Raw genomic sequence first — 22,964 nt, forward strand, 5'->3', positions numbered from 1 at the left:
CAAGATGTTTTCTGCAGTATCACAAGATTTCGCACATCATGTCATCATCTGCCTCTGTTTACGGTCAGATGGCTAGTATCACAGGATGTTTAGAACAGTATAACATGGACCCGCACATCTCTGTCCTCCAACTTGGCCTTATCTGGCATTCAACAATGATCTCCACTTGATAATCACACTCTCTTATTGCAGTTGGAAGAAATACACCTCTGAACCATATGCCCACCTCCCAAGCACAGCACCGAAGGATTCAGCAGAAAGATCTAAAAATAGCCACTGCTTCCAAATGTTCCCTTTAAATGGGCTGATAAGTAATGCCTCACCTCTCCCACCTAAAGTAGAAGGTGGGTGCCGGATGCAGGGCAGCCTAACCTTTTGCCTACCATGTCTGCCACACAAACACCCCAAGTGGTGCAGAAGTGCTACCATTCGAAAACCCAAGACATTTGTGTCCCAGTCCATAGGAATCACTTTGGTCCCCACATTACACAAAAGGGCCCCTCATGTAGATTCAAGCAGTCAGGGTAATCTCATAGAAAACCAGTTGACAGGCAAGTTATAGCCTGAAGCTTTAAGTGCAACTAAAACCATAAGTCTCACAAGAAGAGGGTGGTGTCAGTTTGAAAGGGGAGGGTTCACCTTTTGTGAGCACCACTGTAAGCAACACGGAAAGATTTGTGTGGCTTATTCTTCACACTACATTCACTGAGACAGGAGACACTTTATACAAATTCGCAGCCAACTTGAATTAGAACATTGTTCGTTTCTTCTCTGTACAGCACATGGTCTGGTTTCAGGTACCACATTTTGTGAGCATATTCTTTGGCAGCTTGGCACCCAACATGTCTCTCTACAGGCATCTTATACAACATCTATGTCTTTTCACACACTGTGGACTTGATCCCATGGGATATTTCCTTTGTTCCAGATGATCTTGCAAACCTTGTGGCCAGATTGTCCTAGAACTTCCAGTATTCCTGTTGGAAGTTCTTTATCTTGGCCCTGCAATTGGCTGGTATGGCAGGCAACATTAAGGAAAGTGCTGCAATCCGTGTGACACAGAGGATTGTCGGAGATAATGGAAACTCAGGTCTTTTGTTGAGTGTCCAAGGGGCCCCCATTGATGTTCACCCGCCTTACATTTTGGGATTCTGGGGCTGCCAAAAAGGGATGTGTAAGGCTGACCTGGGCATTGCTGAAAGAGGCAATGCGACCACTGCCCCCTATCTGGATGTTGACTGTGGTAGAATAGCTTGCCTTCAGTAGGCCTTTGTCCTGGGTTTCAGGCGAGTCCTCCCGGTCTGGAGTGTAAAGCAATTCATCAGCTGACACATTTGTTACGGTTTCTTGCACTGGGACACAGAGTGCCACATTATCCACAAGAAGCTTTCTCTCCTCTGGTCTGCCAACATCATCTTCTCTGTATTTGACAATGGTTGGAGAACTAGCACACCTTTCATCTGCTTTTTTCTGAAAGTTTAATTCTTCATGATTTTCATGGCCTACGTACTTTGATCGAAGTTCGCGAACATCTGGCCAGTGTATGCAAGTTAGCTCATGAGAGCTGAGACTACCACCCCCACTTCTTACCGGTGACTGGATGCCGGGACTCTGGCATGGTGGGCTACCCATTGATCCCATGGTTCCCCATATGACAGACTCATCTTCTCTTGCTCCAAGAGAAAGTCGGCCAGGACGCAGTGGGCTAATGCTTCTTTCCTTGAGGGCAGTCGAAGGAAGATTGCCTCCTCTTGTTCTCTTGTTGCTTTGAGGTAAACTGAATGGCCCTGTATTGGGGCTGATGGTTAGTGGTGATACTGGCATGGAAGTGCTTGGGCTCGTGCATGTAGGAGTTGAACCTGCAGATAAGGAAGGAGACCTCTCAGAGGAATTCATGCACAGTGGAGTGAATGCACACACTCTGGAACCTACAAATGAAGATCGAGGTGGCCTTCCTCTTGTACAGCTGAAGTCTGGGGGAGGGGAACATATCCTCCTGCATACTGGAGAGGGAGACTGCACCCGCGAATTAGGCTCTGAAACAGTAGAAGAAGTGGGAGACCACCTAGGTTGGGGAATGGAAGGCATTCTGGAAGTTTTTCCAGGAGATGGGCGTGGAAAAGCAATGACAACTGCTGAACCAGAGGGCAAACAGACAGTCTGCTCTGATGGCTTCAGGTCCACATGCACTGGATTTGGAAATCTTAGGTCTGAGGAATTTAGGCCTTGAGTGATTGGGTTGCATTGTCTCAGATCGGAGGTATGTTGGTAGGGTGAGCCTGTGTTTGAAGGTTCTGTGTATGAAAGGCTATGGTTGGAAGACCTCAAGTCTGATGGTTTTGGTTGTGAAAGCCTTGAGTCTGGTTGCTTTGGATCTGAATGCCTTTCATTTAAAGACTGCTGGTTAGATTCAGATGGTTGCACAGCTGAAGGAATCTGTTCTGATCGTCTCTGATGGCCTGATTCCCTGGGGTCAATTGACTTTGGGACTGAAGACCTTGTCTCTAGTGGTCTAGTGTCCAACTGTCTCTGGTGTGGATGTCTTGTGTCTGACTGCTTTGGGTCTGATGGCTTAGGGTATACCACACTTGGATTCCATTCCAATTTTTTCTGTTCTAATGAATATGGGTCTAATTTTCTTAGGTCTAATGAGCTGTGGTCTGTTTGTGGGTCTGACAGCCTTGGATCTGATGGTGTGAAATCTGATGACCTTGGTTCTGAAAGTCTTTGATCTAATGATGTCCTTGGGTCTGATACACTCCTGTCTGATGGCCTTGGGCCTAAAATCCACAAGTCTAGTAGACATGGGTCTGATTGCCTTCGACCTAATAGGTTTGAGCCTGACTTGGTTGAATCTGATAGTCTTGGGTCTGAAGCTGTTTGTTTTGACAGTCTTGGATTTGAAAGACTTGAGTCTGGTGTTTTTGGATCTGGTAGGTTTAGATTTGATGGCACAGGGTTTGACAGCTTGCGATCTGGAAACCATGAGCCTGTTGGTCGTGATTCTGATAGTGGTGGCTCTGACATCCACATGCCTGATGCACTCACATCAGGTGGCCTTGACTTTGATGGCTCAAAGTCTGATCGCTGTGGCTTTGCCAGTCCTGGGTCAGTCAGTTTTGGGTATGGTATTGCCAAATCTAAACACATGAAGTCTAACAACTGTGGGTCTGAAGGATTAGAACTTGATGGCCTTGAATTTGACATCCTCTGGTCAGGCAGCCATGAGTGTGCGGACCTCATCTCGAAGGGCCTAGGGTCTGATGACTGCGTGCCTGACAGTCCCTGCTTTAATGACCTCAAGTCTGAGGCCCTCTGGTTTGGGGTTTTACATTCTGGAGGTCTTTGATCCACTGTCTTCAACTGTGAGGTCATCACGTTTGGTGGCTTTGTGCTCAAAGGTATTATGCCTGAAAAGCATAGGATCTTATCTGATGCACCAGAACATTTCTCCCTGGTGCTTGTTAATGCTCCTGGACTACTACCAGGATGACAGAAAAGGGGTATGGATTGACAAGAGTTTTCTTTGGCATGGGTGAGAGAAAGTGAAGCAGATCGTTTTATTTTAACTCCCTCTTTTGCAAAGCCTGATGACTTTGGTCTGCTGAATGAATTAATTTTAACGGGAGATGGTGATCTGTATCCCCCCCGAAATGAAGAAGATGACAGCGGCCGGGAAATATGATGCTGAGGTTTTAGAACTGTCTCCCCAATTTCACAACTTTTAGATTTGGTCAGCACACTCTTTTGGGGAAGACTTTGGCCAATACAAGAAGCAGTGAGGTACTTTGATAAAGCAGCAGAACTGGAAAGTTTCTTTTGCACAAATGCAGGGGGGTGAATCCTTAGATTGGGACTGAAGGATACAGAGGAGTGTTCCACTGGGGAAAGAGGTGAGCTGTCTGGAGTGTCTGGAGGCCTGGAAAATACCAATGGTTTGTTCTTAGCATTGGGTGCCTGCAATGTCCTTTCACAATCTGTAGTTTGCAGATAACAGGAACTATCTTTGGATGTAGAATAACCTGTTGACTGCAAACTCCCCCTGTCATTCAAGATCAGGGAAGTGGTCTCCTCAATCTGTATGTGCTCTGGGGGCTGAAGGCTGGCCACTGCAGCAATGGAAGCTTGCACTTGTTGAGGACTTTGACTGCTTAGGCATGGTAATTCTGCCCCTTGTGCTGGAGGATCAATTTCAACAGACCAGGGAGAGGAAGAGGAGTTTATCTCATGGTTTTCATTGTATGATATGTCCATGGCCTTTACATACTTATCATCTTTGTTAATATTGGTTGGTGCTTCAGGTTTCAATTTAGAGTGTGGATAATCCTCAATTATTTCAGAGCTTGTGAACAGTGTTGAATTTAGACTACTCTTTCCCATTTCTAGAGGAAGTGTGAATGAGATATTAAGTGTATCTGAAATTACTGGTTGCTGTTCTGACTCCCAACTTAAAGTGGATGCTGGAGACAATACATTAACAGGTACAGTAACTATTGATACACTGGCCGCTGTCTCAATTAAATTGGGTATTGAATTAGGTTCCTCACTAGCTCCTTGTGGAGATGCAAGATGTATTGTGTTGTTGTGCACAACTGAAGTAGTATTTACATCAGGATCAATATCTTCATTAGGGGTGGCAGATGGTAAAAAATCCCTTTCCTTGGGTGAAGTTGTAATCAATGATGCTACTTCGCTGTCATTTTCTACTTCAGTGACATCAGTTCTGGACACTGTAGTTTGAGCAGAAGAACTTGGGGCTTCTGGTGGATGTTGCATCTGAGGCTCAATATTGTTCTTTTTTGATTCCAAAGAGGAAAGCGATGTAATGTCATTATTTGTTATAAATTGTGGTAACAAAACAGTCTCATTGACAGAATCCATGCTTAGTGGTAGGATCTTGGAACAATTGTTCAAATCACAAAGTTTCTCATTGACAACATCTTCTTGCTCTTCTAGTTCCAATTCTGGTGACACACTCTCCACGTTTGCTGCTGGAATGTCTATGCATTTAAGGGATCCATGTTGAAAAGTGTATTCAACCGGTTCAATAACACTGACCTGCTCTGCGGGAGTGATCTCCAATTGCTCATGTGGTTCAACCTTGGATACTAATTCCAGTGCCCTTGTATCAATACTCAGGATTGGGGTGGTAATATCAGATCGATCCTGGAGTCTAGTTGGAGGTAAGGATTCTTGTGCCTCCAAAACATGCTCTTTCATTTGGAAAGGCATTGACGATATGTCCGTGCATCCAATTTCAGATGTTAATTTTGTTGACTCTTGAATATTAGATAGGCTCTGTGAAAGCATTTTAGGTATTTCATTCAGTATATTTTCAGCTGAGGTTACTTCTTGATATGAATGCTGCACACAGTCAGTTATTTCTCCATTCACGGCATTTGATGTCATTGGTGTTTCAAGTTCTGGATCTAAAGTTGAAATTTCAGACACAAGTGAAATCAAACTTGTGAACTCATTTGGGGTGGAAAAGTAGTCCTCCTCCAAAGACTCAGCTAGGCCCTCAAGTGACACTGGTGTTTCTTCTCGATGTAATGTGTCAGTATCATTCGATGCAGGAAATTGCTTCTGGTTGCTATTTTCAAGGTCATTGACACTCTCTTTCACAGCGGAAATGAGGGAACTGTTTTCTTGAATGCAGTTTAGATGCAGCAGTGATTCGCGGATGAGTACATGGCCATAGACCTGTGGCTCAACTGAAAGAAGAGAAAAAAACACTATCAATAATCTTTGAATATTTTGATTTACATTTTTTTAATAATTTTAACAGTTTTAAGAAAAATGTTGTGTTTCTGTAACAAATGTTTTCAGCTTATACCTTTTATAGACTTCTTTGGTTATGTTAAAGTCTACAGTTTTCAATTTTAGAAAGATGAGTTTCCATTCCAAGACCACCCATTAGAAAGTGGAGTTATACAAATGTGAATATATAGAATTCACACAACAAAAGTTGCTCACTGTATCAATTTATAACTGGGAATGGGTTGGAGAACAATATCTATCTTCAAGTGCCTACATTTAGTACCTAAAGAATAAACTTGTTTAATACCTATTTATTACAAGAAGGCTGATATAATGGCAATGTATAAGAAGAGGGCAAACACCATAAAGCTGTATCAAAGGTATTGAGTGCATTATGCAACATATGTAGCCCACCTAGAAAGAAAATAATCCATTGCTATGAATCAGCATGTATTTATATGTAATATGTAGGCCTCATTGAAGCAACATGTAGAGCTATGTTGAGATATCTATTAGATAGTAGTAGATTTGCATCATGAGGACAAGAGGCACCAGTAGGCTATTCAATAGGCACCCAAACAGACTCATTGCACAGAGTCAATATTCATCTCTCTATACCTCAACTATGTACCCCAGACTTTATTGTCTTGCTTAGGGCACCCTCCACACTGATATACACATTTCTCAGAATGCATACATCGGTCCATATTATAGCCATTTTCCAGGCTGGAATCTCAGAGCTGCCCCAGAGAACCACTTTGTCCCTATGGTTAAATATCAAACTTGTGTTATATAGCTTTCGATTATATAGTGTCCCATGTCATTCTCCCATATGCTATTCAGTAAGGAGTTCAGACAGACACTTAAACCATCCAAAATCTCTTCAGTCGGAGCATAGTTCCACAGTGTGGAACAAGTTGCCCAACTGATCACATAATCTAAAACAGGTTGTCTTTGATTTCCTCATTATTTTTAATCTAACAAGTGTGTGTGTAATACACCCTAGCCACCCTAAATTTGGTGCTGATGGCCAACTCCATAAGACATTGACATTACCGCCAGCATCATCCTGTGCTGCAGCGCTACACCACTGGAGACATGGGAGTCATTCTTCATATGGACTCTTAATGTGAGTCAAAAGCATGGGTATAGAAATACTTCAGAGTCTGCCATACAAAGCTCGGTTTTTCGACCCTTTGCGAACCAAACCTCTAAAGCATGGAGATGCCGATCACATCCCGGCTGCAAAATCCTTGTAGGTTCCTCAATTCCCTCAGGGCCATATGTATCATTCCAAATTGCGATCGTAAATGCCGAAATTCTCAGAATTTCGGCATTTGCGATCACAGTTAGGCTTAAAGGTATGTATGAACACAAAACAGCCTCGCAAAATAAGGAATCGTAAAATTTGCGATTCCTTATTTTGCAAATGCATTTAAGGAATCGCAAATTGCTATTCCTTAAATGCAATGTAAGAAGCACAGAAAAAGTGCAATTTGGCCTTAAGGAATCACAAATTACCACCAACTTCAAGTTGGTGGTAATTTGCTATTTGTTTGAAAAATGTACTTTTTTGCATTTTACAAAGTGCCATGTGGCGCACATACATGCCCTTAGGGTGTGCCATATGTGCACACATGCACATTTCAGGGGTGCAACAGGGTGTCCTTTTGACACCCTGGCACCCTTGAAACTGCATTCTCAATTTGCGATTCTCTTATTGAGAATTGCAAATTGAGAATGTCTTCCCATTCATTCCTATGGGCCTACACCCATAGGAATGAATGGGGAGGTATTCCTGAAGTGCGAATTGCAATATGCGATTCGCAATTAAGGAATATGTAGGATTGGCAAAATTATTTGCAAATCCTACATACATAGCATTTTGCAATTCTCAAATAGCCATTCTCTAAAAATCGCTATTTGAGAATGGCAAAACCTAAGTTTCATACATATGGCCTTAGTCTGCTGGTCACCCCCAGATGGGTGAGGTCAGCCAACCGCCCTCCAATCTCAATTTTCCACACCTTTCCAGTAAGCACTAGCAGGTTCTTGGTGTGCTGGCCCCATGTAGTGCAGCTGGTCATCCATTGTGCATAATAAAGTAAAAATAAATCCATAAATTGTAAGAAATCCATTCCATGGTGAAATATTTATGTTTGGTTATGTAGCGTGGTTCTCTCTCTCTCTCTATATATGTGGGTTTACGATGATAAACATATATGCAGAAATTGAAGACAATAGTAACTGGGAATATTTATGCACAAAATGCGTGTAATTGGACATGTCATTTTTTATAATGTGTGTGTATATATGTATATATATATATATATATATTCACTGAAATAACCATAGGTTATAGACCATATATAGTTAGGAATTAGCATTTAAAAAACCTTTTTTTACTCACACAAAACCATTGAAATTCCATATTTAGTAGTACTAACTATATATCGCGCACCCGCAATCCACTGCTGATCATGTCACATATTACATCATTCATGACATGGTCAGTGACATCACTGATGACATCACTGATGACATCTCAAATGACATCACTGATGACATCTCAAATGACATCACTGATGACATCACTGATGACAACAACCAGTGACTGTGTATTTCTGTAAAGTTAAAATATGTCTTACATATTGAAGAATGAGTGGATGTAGAAATGTCTGGATGAAGGATTTAGTAGGTGCATGACTGACTGTATGAGTGAGTGGTTAAATGTGTCTCACTGAGTGCATGGGTTAGTGACTGAACTGTGTTAATTTGTGCATCATTATGTTTGTTGTTCTGTAAACTGCTGCATGTGTTGATCAGTAGCTATATGAGTAAGTATATGGGTTATTGATTGGTTGCTCAAGTATTTGTTTTGGAGACTGAGTGTGTGTGTGGGTGGCTGGGAGGTGTATGACTCTGTGCATAGATGTGTGAGCAGTTGATTCACTAGATGTATGGGTTCAAAAGTGCATGTGGAAACAGCTGTATGGGTGGTTGACTGTGTGCATCAGTGCATTGGTGAGTGAATGGATATCTCAGTGCTACATGTCAAAGTAAGTACATATGTAAAACATAGTACATGTGAGAGTTGGCATATATAAATAACTGTGCATAAGAGCCAGTGAATATGTGAGTGACTGTATGGATGATTGTGAACTTGTATCAGGGATTGTAAAAGAGAGTAAATATGTGTTAGTATATGTTTGAATAAGTAAGGTGTGTATAACTGTATAGTTGAGGAAATGGAGGTGTAATTGATTCTTTGTATGACTGACTAGGTGTGTAAGTAACTCCATGGATGAGTGACAGTCTGTGAGTGTCTGTTTACACTGAGTGTATGTAAGGTTATATTAGAGTCTGAAGAGGTTCATCGTATTATCACATGAATGATGTCATCAGTGATGTGATCAGTAATGTCAAATGAGATGTCATCAGTGATGTCATTTGAGATGTCATCAGTGATGTCATCAGTGATGTCACTGACCATGTCATGAATGATGTAATATGTGACATGATCAGCAGTGGATTGCGGGTGCGCGATATATAGTTAGTACTACTAACTATATATGGAATTTCAATGGTTTTGTGTGAGTAAAAAAAGGTTTTTTTAAATGCTAATTTCTAACTATATATGGTCTATAACCTATGGTTTTTTCAGTGAATTTTCAAGGTTTTGTAAATGCTAATTCCTAACTATATATGGTCTATAACCTATGGTTTTTTCAGTGAATTTTCAAGGTTTTGTAAATGCTAATTCCTAAATATATATGGTCTATAACCTATGGTTTTTTTCAGTGAATTTCAATGGTTTTTTAATAGCAAATATCATAAGCTGTCGAATGTCAAGTACATGGTAAGAAAAAACATTTTCGTGTTTATGCACACTGATCTGCTTTGAATGCTGCCCCCCCCTCATTTCTATTAGGAGTACTCTATCTTTGCAGATAGTGAAGGGTAGTTAACGCAGGCCTTTGCCCCCGTTGTAATCCGTCGTGCCTGCTTCTCTCTCCATTTGATTGATTGTTATCCAAGCATTTACTGTTTTAGAATTGGTTCTCTATGGTTCATTCTCTATTTACAAACAAGCACAGAGTCGCAATACTCTGTTTAGTCTTTGCAGATAGCGAAAAATCGTGTAAAAAAACAAAAGGAATCGAGCAAAATCAGTAGGCCACTAATGGGATCTCTTTTTGACCTCGCTAAAATAGAAACATTAGGAACAACCCCTCATGACAAATACGAAACTAGTGAGATGAACTGAACTCCACACCATGATGGCTGCAATACAGCTCGGCTCCGCCACCCACCCCGCCCAAAATAACGATAAACTCTATGCAAATATTACAAATATATACAACACACCAGCAAAGTAACAGATAAAACATTTTATTAAACAACTATTTACATAACTATTTTATACTTTTTGTTGCCCGATCCGGCTAGCTCAATCGATCGAGCATGAAACTCATGCACTCTGATGGTTCAAAGTTTTGAGGAGTGCTTGTAACACTGTCTGAAGCCTATTTGCACTTGCTTCAGCTTCACTATTCTCAAAGTAAGTGGGGGCTGTTTGAGGACGTGACTGCATTTGTGAACAATGTGATGCGGTGCCACCCTGACCGCTTGACGGAGGCCCCCGAGGGACGGTGTGATGGCGCGGACTCGGAGGGGGCGCTTGGCTCCGGCCCCCTCCCCAAGTCGTGTTCTCCTGGTGTAGCCTGAGATCGCCCCCGACATAGGTGGCCGGCTCCCGGGATCAAGCGGAACTTTTTGCCTTTTGGTAACTCTTCCATTCTTGACCTTGTCCCACAATCCGTTTCACCTAAAGACACGCTGTAGTGGGGCGCCCCTTTACCATTTCAGTTGCCATTCCGCCCGCTTTTGCTACACTGTGCCTCTTCCGCTATTCAGCTGTTTACCGCCCGCTCTTTCGACTACAGCGTCTCGCTCACCATGTAGTTGAGTTGCTCCCGCTCTTGCGGTGCAGCGATAGGCGGCTGCCACAGGACTCTCAAAATGGCGGCCGGCTCTTCAGATTTGGGCGTGGTCCACTAAAATGGCCCTGCGACACCTTGGAACTCGGACGCTTGTCTGCTAGAGCTTGGGCTCCATTCTCGAAAGCGTCCCCTCAGCCTTGAAGATTCTACAAAAGTCTTGGGGGCCCCCCGACTCCCACAGGCTTCTGGTGGGGAGCGGCTAGCATGATTGCTCGTGGAATGGCCACGACGGAGCTACGAAATGGTGGTGCTCTCATGCTAACGCCAGCTTCAGTCTGAAACATCCAGAAACACTGTAGACTACCAATTCGATCAGTTCCGGTAGCGCCCCAACGTGACCCGGTAGAGAAGAACTAGCCCTCCCCTCTTTGACTGATGGTTCTTGTTGCCTGTCCCTTCTGTTGTCATTTAACAGAACTATTTAGCCTGCTGAAAGGGGTTGTGTTCCGACCGCTGGTTGGTGGAGACATTTTGACTATATTCTGGACCTGCGTTGTCGCGTAATGCGTCATAAGACGCGCCGCGTTAGCGCATCCGGAAGTGATCCGGGGCGCGACGCGCAGCGCGTAACGTAAGCATAACAGGTCATGTGACTTGTTAATAAAACTTTTCATTGGTTCATTTTACTTTTCTTATTCTAATGATGAAAGGCTTGGTCATATGACCTAAAGATTACACTTTTTATTACTTTCGAACATTATTTTTTCTTAAATATATGTTATAATGTTCCAGGCTAATGTACTTTCCCGGAAAATTTACAACTGTCCTGCAAGTAAAATATATTCCTTTTTCGAGAAAAAGGGCGTTTCTTCGTCCCATGACGGAGCCGTTGAGCAAAAGAGGGTCGGCCTGCTGTCTTAGTCGCCGATACGCCTGAATATGAGATTCTTATCGATCACTTTATGTTGCAGGAGTAGAAAACACAACAGCCCTTGACCATTTATCTTTACTGCGTTCCTGCGTATTATACCTTTTACCCTTCATGTAATTGGTCTGCTTTATTTCACTTGCCTTTTACTGATTCTAAAACAGTGACTATTATTAAAAACTTTACCAATGTAAATACTACTACCATGTTTTCTTTTAAAAACCTTTATTGTGAAAATGTCAGTATACAAATACGGGCCTATAACCACGTGGGCCGGCCACGGAGCAAACTGTAATCGTATATGATGAGTAGACATTTACACTGTAGAGGAACGTAACGGGCGGGCCATTAGGTTGCAAGAACTAAGGTGTCTAACAGTTGCGGAATCGGTGGACGTACATTTTATAATTAAAATACGACAGGGCCAGTTACAATAAAATTATCTAGATATACATTTGCGGGCAAGTACCATGGGTGACGTTAATTTGAACTTTCAATAGTACAGTAATCAATAACACATCAGAACTTAATATCAATAGGGATGTCGAAATATTCAATCTATTCTCGTCCCCGCCCGCCATGTGCTTCAAAACTGCATACGTATCTCGTGATATCAAGGTTGTGCAACCAGTACACAACATTTATTCCGGCGCCATTTTGGGCGAGGACGGGCAGGTCCAGGATATAGTCAAAATGTCTCTACCAACCATCGACTATGATGATGTTCATATGCTGTATTTATTAGAGTAACACTCATCTGTCCACATGAAATTAATTTGCCACAATCTAAACATGTCATTTTAATCTTTCCAAAGTTCTTCTAAATATTTGGGACCGTTTCCCTTGCCTCTGATGCTGTCAGTGCCACTTCTTTGATGAATGTACTGGCAGGTCGGGGGTTCTCCTCCAAATCTCTCTTTTATGCAGCACTATAATTAATCGGTGCCACCTCTCCATATGACGATGCATGGTATAGTTACCATAACTATATTTTTTTTCGGTTCCTCTGGAGAGTACATCGTGGCAGATGAAGCGTGTAACGTACCGGGCATTTACCTTTTTTTGCATGTAGAGGAAAGGAAAAAAAATTCGAGCGTCCGAGTTCTAAGGTGTCCCAGGGCCATTTTAGTGGACCAGGCCCAAATCCAAAGAACAGGCCACCATTTTGAGAGTCCTGTTGCAGCCGCCTGTCGCTGTAGCATCAAGAGCGGCCGAAACTCAGCTGAATGGCAACTGAAACGGTAAAGGGGCGCCCCACTACAGCAGACGAGCCTCCACCTGGGAAGGCCCGTTCACGCCGCCTCCCCCCCCCCCTTCGGGCACCCCACGCCGTTATTCGGAGCAGGATTGTAGGATGGCCACACCAGTGCGGCAACTTGCTAGACACCACCTCGGTGCCTACCGAATCTCAGCGCCTTGTGGTGTCTTCTATTCAGAAAATATTGTTGCGCTGCCTTTGGCCCTATTCGCACATCGGTCCGCTACTGACGCCACCTCACAGGCCAACGGGGCGCCCCACGCCGACTTTCAGCATTGTAGGATGGCCACACCAGTGCGGCAACTTGCTAGACACCACCTCGGTGCCATCCGGATCTTGGCATCTCAGCGCCTTGTGGTGTCTTCTATTCAGAAAATATTGTTGCGCTGCCTTTGGCCCCATTCGCACATCGGTCCGCTACTGACGCCATCTCACAGGCCAACGGGGCGCCCCACGCCGACTTTCAGCATTGTAGGATGGCCACACCAGTGCGGCAACTTGCTAGACACCACCTCGGTGCCATCCGGATCTTGGCATCTCAGCGCCTTGTGGTGTCTTCTATTCAGAAAATATTGTTGCGCTGCCTTTGGCCCCATTCGCACATCGGTCCGCTACTGCCGCCATCTCACAGGCCAACGGGGCGCCCCACGCCGACTTTCAGCATTGTAGGATGGCCACACCAGTGCGGCAACTTGCTGGACACCACCTCGGTGCCATCCGGATCTTGGCGCGTTGTGCTGCCTTCGGCCTATTCGCACATCGGTCCGCTACTGACGCCGCCTCACGTGCCAACGGATTTTCTACGCTTTTTATACCCTATGCCGCATAACAGGTCATGTGACTTGTTTATAAAACTTTTCATTGGTTCATTTTACTTTTGGTTTCCTAATGATGGAAGGCTTGATCATATGACCTAAAAATAACACTTTTCATTGGATGAAAACTTTTTTTTTTCCCAAACGATGAAAGCCCCACCTTGTTTCTGGATGTTTCAGACTGAAGCTGGCGTCAGCATGAAAGCACCACCATCTCGTGGCTCCGTCGTGGTCATTCCGCGAGTAATCATGGCAGCCGCTCCCCACCGGAAGCCTGCAGGAGTCGGGGCCCCCAAGACTTTTGTAGAATCCTCAAGGCTGAGGGGACGCTTTCGAGAATGGGGTCCAAGACCTAGCAGACAAGCGTCCGATTTCCAAGGTGTCCCAGGGCCATTTCAGTGGACCAGGCCCAAAAAGGAAAGAGCCTGCCGCCATTTTGAGAGTCCTGTGGCAGCCGCCTATCGCTGCACCGCAACAGTGGGCGCAACTCAGCTGAATGGCGGATTTTGACACAGTGGACCAAAAGCGGACGGAATGGCAACTGAAACGGTAAAGGGGCGCCCCACTACAGCAGACGAGACTCCACCTGGGGAGGCCCGTTCACGCCGCCTCCCCCCCCCCGGGGCGCCCCACGCCGTTATTCGGAGGGCGGCAACTTACTGGACATCACCTTGGTGCCATCCACATATCAGCGCGTTCTGCTGCCTTGGAACTATTCGCACAACAGACCGCTACTGACGACCCACCCCCCGGGACGCCCCACGCCGGATACCCAAATCAGTGCGGCACCCAGGCAACATCACCTGGGTGCCGTCCAGAAATCTGGACGTTGTGCTGCCGTGGGACTATTCGCACAACCGACCGCTACTGACCATTGTTCCTTCTTTTTCCCTAAAAATGGTTAAATGTTTTTGTTTTGTTGTATATATTTATAAGTTATTAAAGTTTTATAATCCTACTACTTTGTTGGAGTGCTATATATTTTTAATGTGACACATAATTGTAAAAACTTTGATGTACAAAGAGTCATCCCTGGAATCTTCCGCTTCAGGCTCGGTCCCCTCCCCAATCACAATACAGGATGGTTTTCAGATAGTAGGAACGCGTGTGGTGTGACGGATCTCATCGGGTGTGGGCCTTGATCTACTATAACTCCTTTGAAGAGGGGTGATTCTTTACAGCTGGGGCCATAAACTACATCTGCAGGGCTAGCTGATAGCCTGGGACCGGCCTGGGCAATCGGACACAGAGGAAGAGGAGTGTCAGAGGTTGCGGTAGTGAATAGGGCGAAAGGGAGGTGTCGGGCGGGCACAGAGTGTGATTCTCAGGGAAGAGCAGCGCAGATGGGGGGAGGTTTATTGCCCATGCATAAGACAGAGAGCGGGGGTGACCAGTGCCTGGGGGAGATGCTTGCGAGGGTGGGGAGCCATGCTACGGATCGACAGCGTGCAGAGAGTGGGTCTGGTCAAGGCATCTAAAATGGCTGCCGTGCACGACAAAAGTGTGGCATTTGAAAAAAGGCAAGATGGCGCAGACAATGTTTTTCAACACTTCCTGATTTCCTTCTAATCGAACGTTAACAGACGTTATCTCTCCCACACTACCGGTCCCCCTGGGCTTAAACGCCGAGATGGTAGGGACTGCATCCCGTGGAGATAGGCCGAGACGTCACTCAGCAGAAAAAAAAGTTTAAAAAAAGTCTATAAACATACAATAAGTTAAAAGTCAATCATTCTTCTTTCCTTGTAGTACGCTCCCCAGTCCGCTTCCCGTTACGCTAACCGGGCGCACCCCACCCCAAAAAAATTTTTATTTTTTTTTTGCCCCGCGGAGCCCTTTTAAAGCCTCCACATCAAACCTATGGGGTCAGGGAGGATCTACTATGCCCCCTTATGGTCATATGCCCCTTCGCTTTGGCCTCCTCTTGTCTCTCGATCCTACCGAGAGACAAGATGGCGGCCGCTACGGACTGTTTGGAATGTTTACAGACGCCGGAGAACCAATCAGCTTCGCTTCACAAAGCTCCGTAACGCGAAAAGTACGCGAAGCGGAGCGCTGCCCGGTGCGCTGTTACAGATATATATCTTTTTTTGAACGTTAATTTCTCAAAATCCACTGGAGCACATATATTGAGACCTAGCAAAGGCACATCGGGCTACCAGTCCCTACAATTTTGCCAAGTTTCGTGCAAATCCATTCAGCCGTTCGATTATTATTATTATTTATTTTTTTTGCCCCGCGGGGCCCTTTTAAAACCTCCACATCAAACCTAGGGGGTCAGGGAGGATCTACTATGCCCCCTTATGGTCATTTGCCCCTTCGCTTTGCCCTCCTCTTGTCTCTCGATCCTACCGAGAGACAAGATGGCGGCCGCTACGGACTGTTTGGAATGTTTACAGACGCCGGAGAACCAATCAGCTTCGCTTCACAAAGCTCCGTAACGCGAAAAGTACGCGAAGCGGAGCGCTGCCCGGTGCGCTGTTACAGATATATATCTTTTTTTGAACGTTAATTTCTCAAAATCCACTGGAGCACATATATTGAGACCTAGCAAAGGCACATCGGGCTACCAGTCCCTACAATTTTGCCAAGTTTCCATCCACTCCGATCTAGAGAGTGACAACATTTTTTTTAAATCTGGGAACATTATTACAGATATGGATTGGTAAAATATCATCCAAGCCAATCTGGAATTAATAAACACATCTCCTGACATATGTATTTTGCTGATAAATTATGTAAAAAAGGAAGCAGAGAGCCCTGTGTAGTTCCTAAAGCTGTAATACTATTCGGCAAATTCTGCTAAGACTGGGTACAAATTGTGCTTGTGGAATTCACCTTTATTCCTCTAGACATATATAGCTAGATATGTAACATACTGAGAGCTATTCTAATGTGGAAGCAGGTTTTCACTTGATCTCGGATAGAGAAGGGGTATAAAACTGATTGATGCCCATATATGCCAAGCTAGAGCTTTGCCCAACAACTCCAAAAATATGCAGTTTTCTACCACTAGTGGCAGTTGGATTGTAAACATATAAAAATAAATCAGTTTCACATAGGGACATCCTCTCATCCCATTGGGTGTGCCACTGAAGTCCCCTAAATAGAGCATTTTGCCAAGCCTATTCAACCAATGGATCCAGTACTGATAAGAAAAGTAGGGGCAAAAGAAAACAGCCCAGTCTTGTTTTTCTCTTTAATAGCAATAGCTGCAAAAGGACACCATTCCCAATTTATTTACCTGAGTACATAACCCCAACCCAAGACAAACATGTTGGCCAAATCCCATATGTTTCTGCTCTACCACATATATTCCCGCTCACCTGTGGTCTTCAAAGGGACTCCCCTGACACCAATTCCATCCAGCCTTGCCGACGTCATCATGTTCATACGATGTCTAAAGTCACTGTGCTCCTCAGGGATTGTAATATTTGAGATCCTAGTCTGTCTAGGGTATGATCCTGCAGTGGTGGTGGGAGGAACACCGACATAAGGGCAGTGGCAGCTGGTGACATTTGAAAGTGGTGAGGCTTAAAAGTTCTGTATGAGTACCCAAAGACGAACAAGCCCGACAACATAAAGGGATTCGGGGGTATCTGTCTCCCTCCCTCACCCCTGAGAACATTTTGAAACAAAAAGTGGGCAAATGGTGCATTTTCAAGTAAATTTGAGGAAGCAAGAAAGTTGATAAAGCAATTGTGAAAGTGTAGTTATAACATCAATAAAGAGATTATTATTTTTTTTTTTTGCAGAGTTTTATATAGCGCGAACTAGAACCGAACCGAATCAGTTATCAGAGCGCTTTACATAGCACCAGTTACGTTACATGAGGACACGCTCATTTTTTTTAGGCACGGGGAGATTAAGTGATTTGCCCAGAATCACAGGGGGTTTTTGGCGTCGTTACCGAGACTCGAACCAAGTTCCCCAGGTCCGAGGTCGAGCGCCTTAGCCGTTAGGCCAACCCCTCTCCCCAATTTCATTTCATTTTCATATGATTATGATAATCACATAGCGGCTCCGATATTCTCCAAGGATACGCTCCAGTTTTGACTCAAACGTAAAAGGGCTGGTAAGGCTTGCTTTAGAGGCACACATCATTCTCATAATGGATAGAATGACGTAAGAGTTAAGGGAGGATCATCATTAATCTGAGACATTAGGATAAAGGGGTAAAGATCACAGAAATAGGCTTGTATAAAGCTTAGAGCCAAAATACCCCTCCCCTACACCGTTACTGCCAGCACCTCATCACCAAGTAAAGACAGTTAATCCAGAGTGGTATCAGTCCAGTCTCAATAAACCAGATACAGTTTACATAAGAGCTCTGGCTACAAAGCAGAACATCTGATCTAGGACATGCTTGTGGCATCTGCATCAACATACTCCTCCTTGTCAAAGGAAATCTCAGTGCAGTTTAAAACAATTAAGACTTCTGAATCAGGCAAAACCATTATTTATACTAATTGTCGCTTATTTTTCACCAGATTGGAAAACCATGGTAAATCTTTTCAGCGAAATCTGCTGGCATAGACACGACTAGGTCCGGCTCATATAAATTTAAACCAATCAAAACAAAAGGCAGCACAGCAGAATAAAAATAAAAGTTGTTCAGCATTGAGAGAATTATTCCTTTGAATACATGGCCTACTGGCAGCTGTGCTAGACCCACAAACACGATCGCATTATTAGATTCTCACAATTTTCTGCGTCCCCTCATGCCTAGCCACTGCTCCCAGTTCTCGCACCATGATAGGAGTGCATCTCAGATCCTAACACACAGCACAGAATACCTCCCATATAGGCCAATCTACAATCCGCCCAGACCCCTCCATCAACCATGCACTGTGAAGTGGGCCTTGAGAACCAAAGGCGAATCAGAGTGCTTCGCAGTCTTGTCAGGAATACGAAGCGCTATAAAAATTATACATTGGAAAAAACGCAATTACTCATTCATTTTTGTATTAAATGCTCTATCCAATAGGGGTATTAAATACTAAACCGAGACTCCTAGAAACAGCACTAGAATATACAAAACATAGATTTCTGCCAGTCCTAACCTGGCGACTTGTGCAAGTTGTTTATCCACCAAAAAGAAACGTCTGCCCAATAGTATTGCTTAAGTTCTTTAACAGCAACAGCACTACTTGTGTGGGCCTCTTAGGTCGTGCTTGGAGCTGGGCAGGTAGGAGTCTGTTGCAACCACCAATGACTGTCTCCATCTCCCAGCACACACAAATGGGGTGAGACAGCCTCCTCCCACCCTGCCATCTCACTCTCTAAGCTCAGCCAATCCTGGTGCTGTTCCGGTTGTTACAGCAGTGCCAGGACTGGCTGGGGCACGGGAACTCACTGCTTATTTCCGAGACTGGGGATGCAGCTGTGAGTCAGCTCCCGGCTCACTAATGGGTACGTAGAGACGCCTCTAGTGAACATGTCGGTCTGGCCGGAGAAAGGAAGCTGTCCAACCCAGCATGCGCACTTGGGCCTAGGTGCCTACTGGCTAACGTCACCACTGAAGTTTGCCTGTCAATATAAGCCCCTCCCCCTTAAGCAGCTTCTACATACTTCTAGTGTTGTGGCTCATTTTTTCACTGTTAGTGAAATACAAATAATACATGCATGTAATTGGGGGGCAAAATATGAGTGGGGCAACGCCCCACACCCTAAGAGATGCACCGCCCTTGCATAAGGATAATATTGTCTCCCGCTCCATGTACTCAGTGCCCCACCGTAAAGCTGCTTGGGTCTGCCCAGGTATTATTTTGAGTGGCGTGTATTTTTAAATCAAAATACCTACGCCTCTCGAGCATGCTGTAAATCCCACATGTATCAAGGATCCCCCTGCTGTGAGCATGGGCATTTTAACTCACTGGGTGAGTCTCCTGAAACTATCTGCATGTCCCATGTCTGTGAAGTATCTTGGACACCGATCATTTTGTTCTAATTCACCATCCCATTGATATTTCAGGGAATGAGTTTGAGCATGGCTGTCCTGATGCCACTCTTTTTGTCAGGTATTGGTATGTATAATCGGCAAACAGCCATCACATCGCGGCCGTTACGTTGCATGCGTTACAACGCATGTGACGTTACCACTCGTACACAATACGACACGTCACATTACATCGCATGCGCGTTTAAAACGCACATGCTTTTAAAACGCATGTGATGTAATGGACGGCCGCCGGGATGGACGTGCGCCGCGACAGAGACGAGGAAGAGGCGACGCTGGAACCGGAACCGGGAGAGAGAAACCATGAGGAGAGAGAAGTAAGGGACAGTGTTTTAGGCTTTAGGCTTGAGGGTAGTGTCAGGGGGTCATAGCGTAGGGTAGGGTAGTGTTTTAGGGTTTAGGGGAGTGTCAGGGGCTCGTGGGGTAGTGTTTTAGGGCTTAGGGTAGTGTCAGGGGTCGTAGTGTACGGGAGTGTTTTAGGGCTTAGGGTAGTGTCAGGGGGTCGTATTGTAGGGTAGTGTTTTCGGGTTTAGGGCTTAGGGTAGTGTCAGTGTGGGGTAGTGTTTTAGGGTTTAGGGTAGTGTCAGGGGGTCGTAGTGTAGGGTACTGTTTAACAGTTTAGGGCTTAGTGTCGTGTCAGGGGTTTGTGGTTGGGGTACTGTTTTAGGCTTTAGGGTAGTGTATTGTATTGTACTGTAGGGTACTGTTGTGGACTGTGTGTTATATAGGGTAGTTTATTAGTGTGGGGGGGTTATTTGGAAAACAAATTGCGACGTAAAAGCATGCAGGGATTCGGGTGCATTGTTAAGGAATTTTGGGCCCGATGTAGGTATCCAAATACCGGTCGGTAACGGCCGAAAATACCGATTTTCGGCCGTTACCGACCGGTATTTGGATACTGAGATGTAGGGGCATAAGAAAATGCAGATTCGGTAATTTTACCGAATCAGTAATTTACCGAATCGGTAAAATTACTGAATCTGCATTTTGATATGTAGGTAGCACTGTAAACAGTGCTACAGTGCTTTCAAGATTCGTTATTTACCACAAATTATTAATTGGTGGTAAATAACGAATTCCTATGCAAATGCAAATATGTGCATTTACACATGTGCCATGTGGCACACATACATGCCCTTAGGGCACACAAGCCCTAATCAGGGGTGCAACAGGGTGTCAAAGTGACACCCTGCCACCCTTGAATTTTTCGGTATTTACCGAATCGGTAATTACCGATTCAGTAATTGACATTCATTCCTAGGAATCAATGGCAAATAGAGTCGGTAAATACTGATTCGGTAAATACCAAATCCTACCGATTCGGTATTTTTCACCGAATTTTTACCTACATTGGATTTACCGATTCATAAATACCGAATCGGTAAAATTCGGTATTTATGAATCCGTAAATCCAAATTACCTACATCTAGCCCTTTGTATCCATTTCAAAGGAAATACGAAGTAATGGTTTGTGTTGTACAAACTTGTGTTGTGACGGTACATGCGAACTAAAAACGGCGATGCAAAGGCATGCATTGTTTTAGTTTGCGATGTATCATCATACATCCGTATAATCCAGCCCAAAGTAAGTATGACCTATAGAAACATCTTCACTCTAATAGTAAGAACCCTATATAGTTCATTCGATGTGGCCAACAATCACCAAATCTTTGCCTACTGTATCCTGGTAAGCCAGGATTCATCATGAGAATTACACCTACTTTCCCTGTTCTAACCAGTGAATTTGGTGGAGACATGTTATTCTGTCCTATCTTATAAGGTGCTTGTTACATCTTTCAAAGCACTCATATTTTTTAATAAACACATATAGGCATCAGTAACTTATTTTATATACTTTTGTCTGAACACACACGCTCATCAGGAAGCCCCTATTCCGGTGGGCTACTTGGTATCCTTAACATCTGTGTGTTCCTCTCCAAGTTCATTGGATGCAGTGGCTCTTCAGGGATTCTTGCCCTTCCCCTATGAAATCTTGTCAAACCACTCACCAAGGCCCCTCTAATTGCAGGTGGAGTGCTTATGCTTGCCCCCTACCTAATCCCCAGCCAATCTCATACCTCACCTAGCACAATGAACTCCCAACATATTCTTGATTTCCCCTCAGCCAAAATCCTAATCTGTGTGGAGAACAGCCTCATGTACTTCACTTAATTGTTTCGGAGTTCAGGGTTGACAGCATCGAATGCTCTGCGCTGATTCTGCACTGCTTCTGTCAAGTCAGGTAAAAGAAGGATATTTGTGTTCTCATACCGTATTGAGACCTCTGGTTTATCTGCTTGGAGGACTACATCCCTGTCGCTGAAATTGAGGTTTCGAGCAATGATCCGTTAGATGTTTTTGTAGAACAAAATTTTGGAATCCATATTTTTGTTGTTTAAATTATAACAACAGAGTTGTCAATATTATGTTTATCTATATAATGACTTCTATAGTATTGTTGATCAATATTGATATAGCCAATTTTCAGTAGTGCAATTGTTCCTCGAAGAGTAGCACTTTAAGTTCTCGGCATGAGTCTCAGGCCACTGGCCATCTTCTCAAAGCATGTGTATGTTCTTCATAGTCTTGATGTTTGTTGAGTGATTCTAAACAGTGCTTTTGACTGTTGGTAATTATTCGTAAGTCGCCACCTACCAGATTGATACTCAGGAGTCACAGTATCTATTATGTTTACTAAAACGCCTTTTGACTCTTTTACTGCTGCTACCACTTCTTTCATGGGTAGCTCAGAGTCTTTTGCATTCACAGGGCTCACAACAAAGAGCAACTCTAGGCGCTTGTCCAGGACCTCCCTCAAGAAGGCCCACTTCTCCAGCCCACTTTGTTGAGATTTGTGACCAGAGCTGCCTCGTGCAAATGTGTATCCAAGTTAATTGGGATACTCTCAGTTGCGAAAGTTTGGATCCAGTGGTCTACTCCCATTTTCACCTCTTAAACTGAATCACAAAGGAGAGTGAATAGTGTCCTAACAACCCCATTAAATAGCGTCCTAGCCACCCCACTCCTCACCTAGGGCAAGAATATCAACTACTATTCCTCAGTGGTCCCTTGTTTCCCCCAAGGAAGGACAACCTAGTGCTTCGATGGGGAATCCAACCCTGGCTATTCTGCGGTCTCATGTTGGGGCCACCAAGGCTCTTGTCCTCCATCTGACACTCTGCCTCTGTCAGCCCCGGACACCTTGTCAGCGGACTCCTGACAAGGTGCGCTGGAGCTGTAACTTCAGAATCCAAACACACTACACTGGTACCATGCGGCCTGTTGGCGGTATTATGCATCA

At 44.3% G+C, this 22,964-nt stretch overlaps 1 protein-coding gene across 1 annotated transcript in view; it reads right to left on the minus strand.

Moving 5' to 3' along the window:
• Positions 1-942: 942 nt before the first annotated feature.
• Positions 943-22,964, minus strand: part of PLEKHG2 (pleckstrin homology and RhoGEF domain containing G2) — a 458,610-nt gene continuing 436,588 nt past the window's right edge. Inside the window, exon 19 of the mRNA XM_078661322.1 lies at positions 943-5,714. Coding sequence (XP_078517448.1) covers positions 1,087-5,714 — 4,628 coding nt within the window. The 3' untranslated portion in view covers positions 943-1,086. The remainder of the gene's footprint in view (positions 5,715-22,964) is intronic.

Source organism: Lissotriton helveticus, chromosome 9 (genome assembly GCF_964261635.1).
Source record: "Lissotriton helveticus chromosome 9, aLisHel1.1, whole genome shotgun sequence".
Taxonomy (NCBI): Eukaryota; Metazoa; Chordata; class Amphibia; order Caudata; family Salamandridae; genus Lissotriton; species Lissotriton helveticus.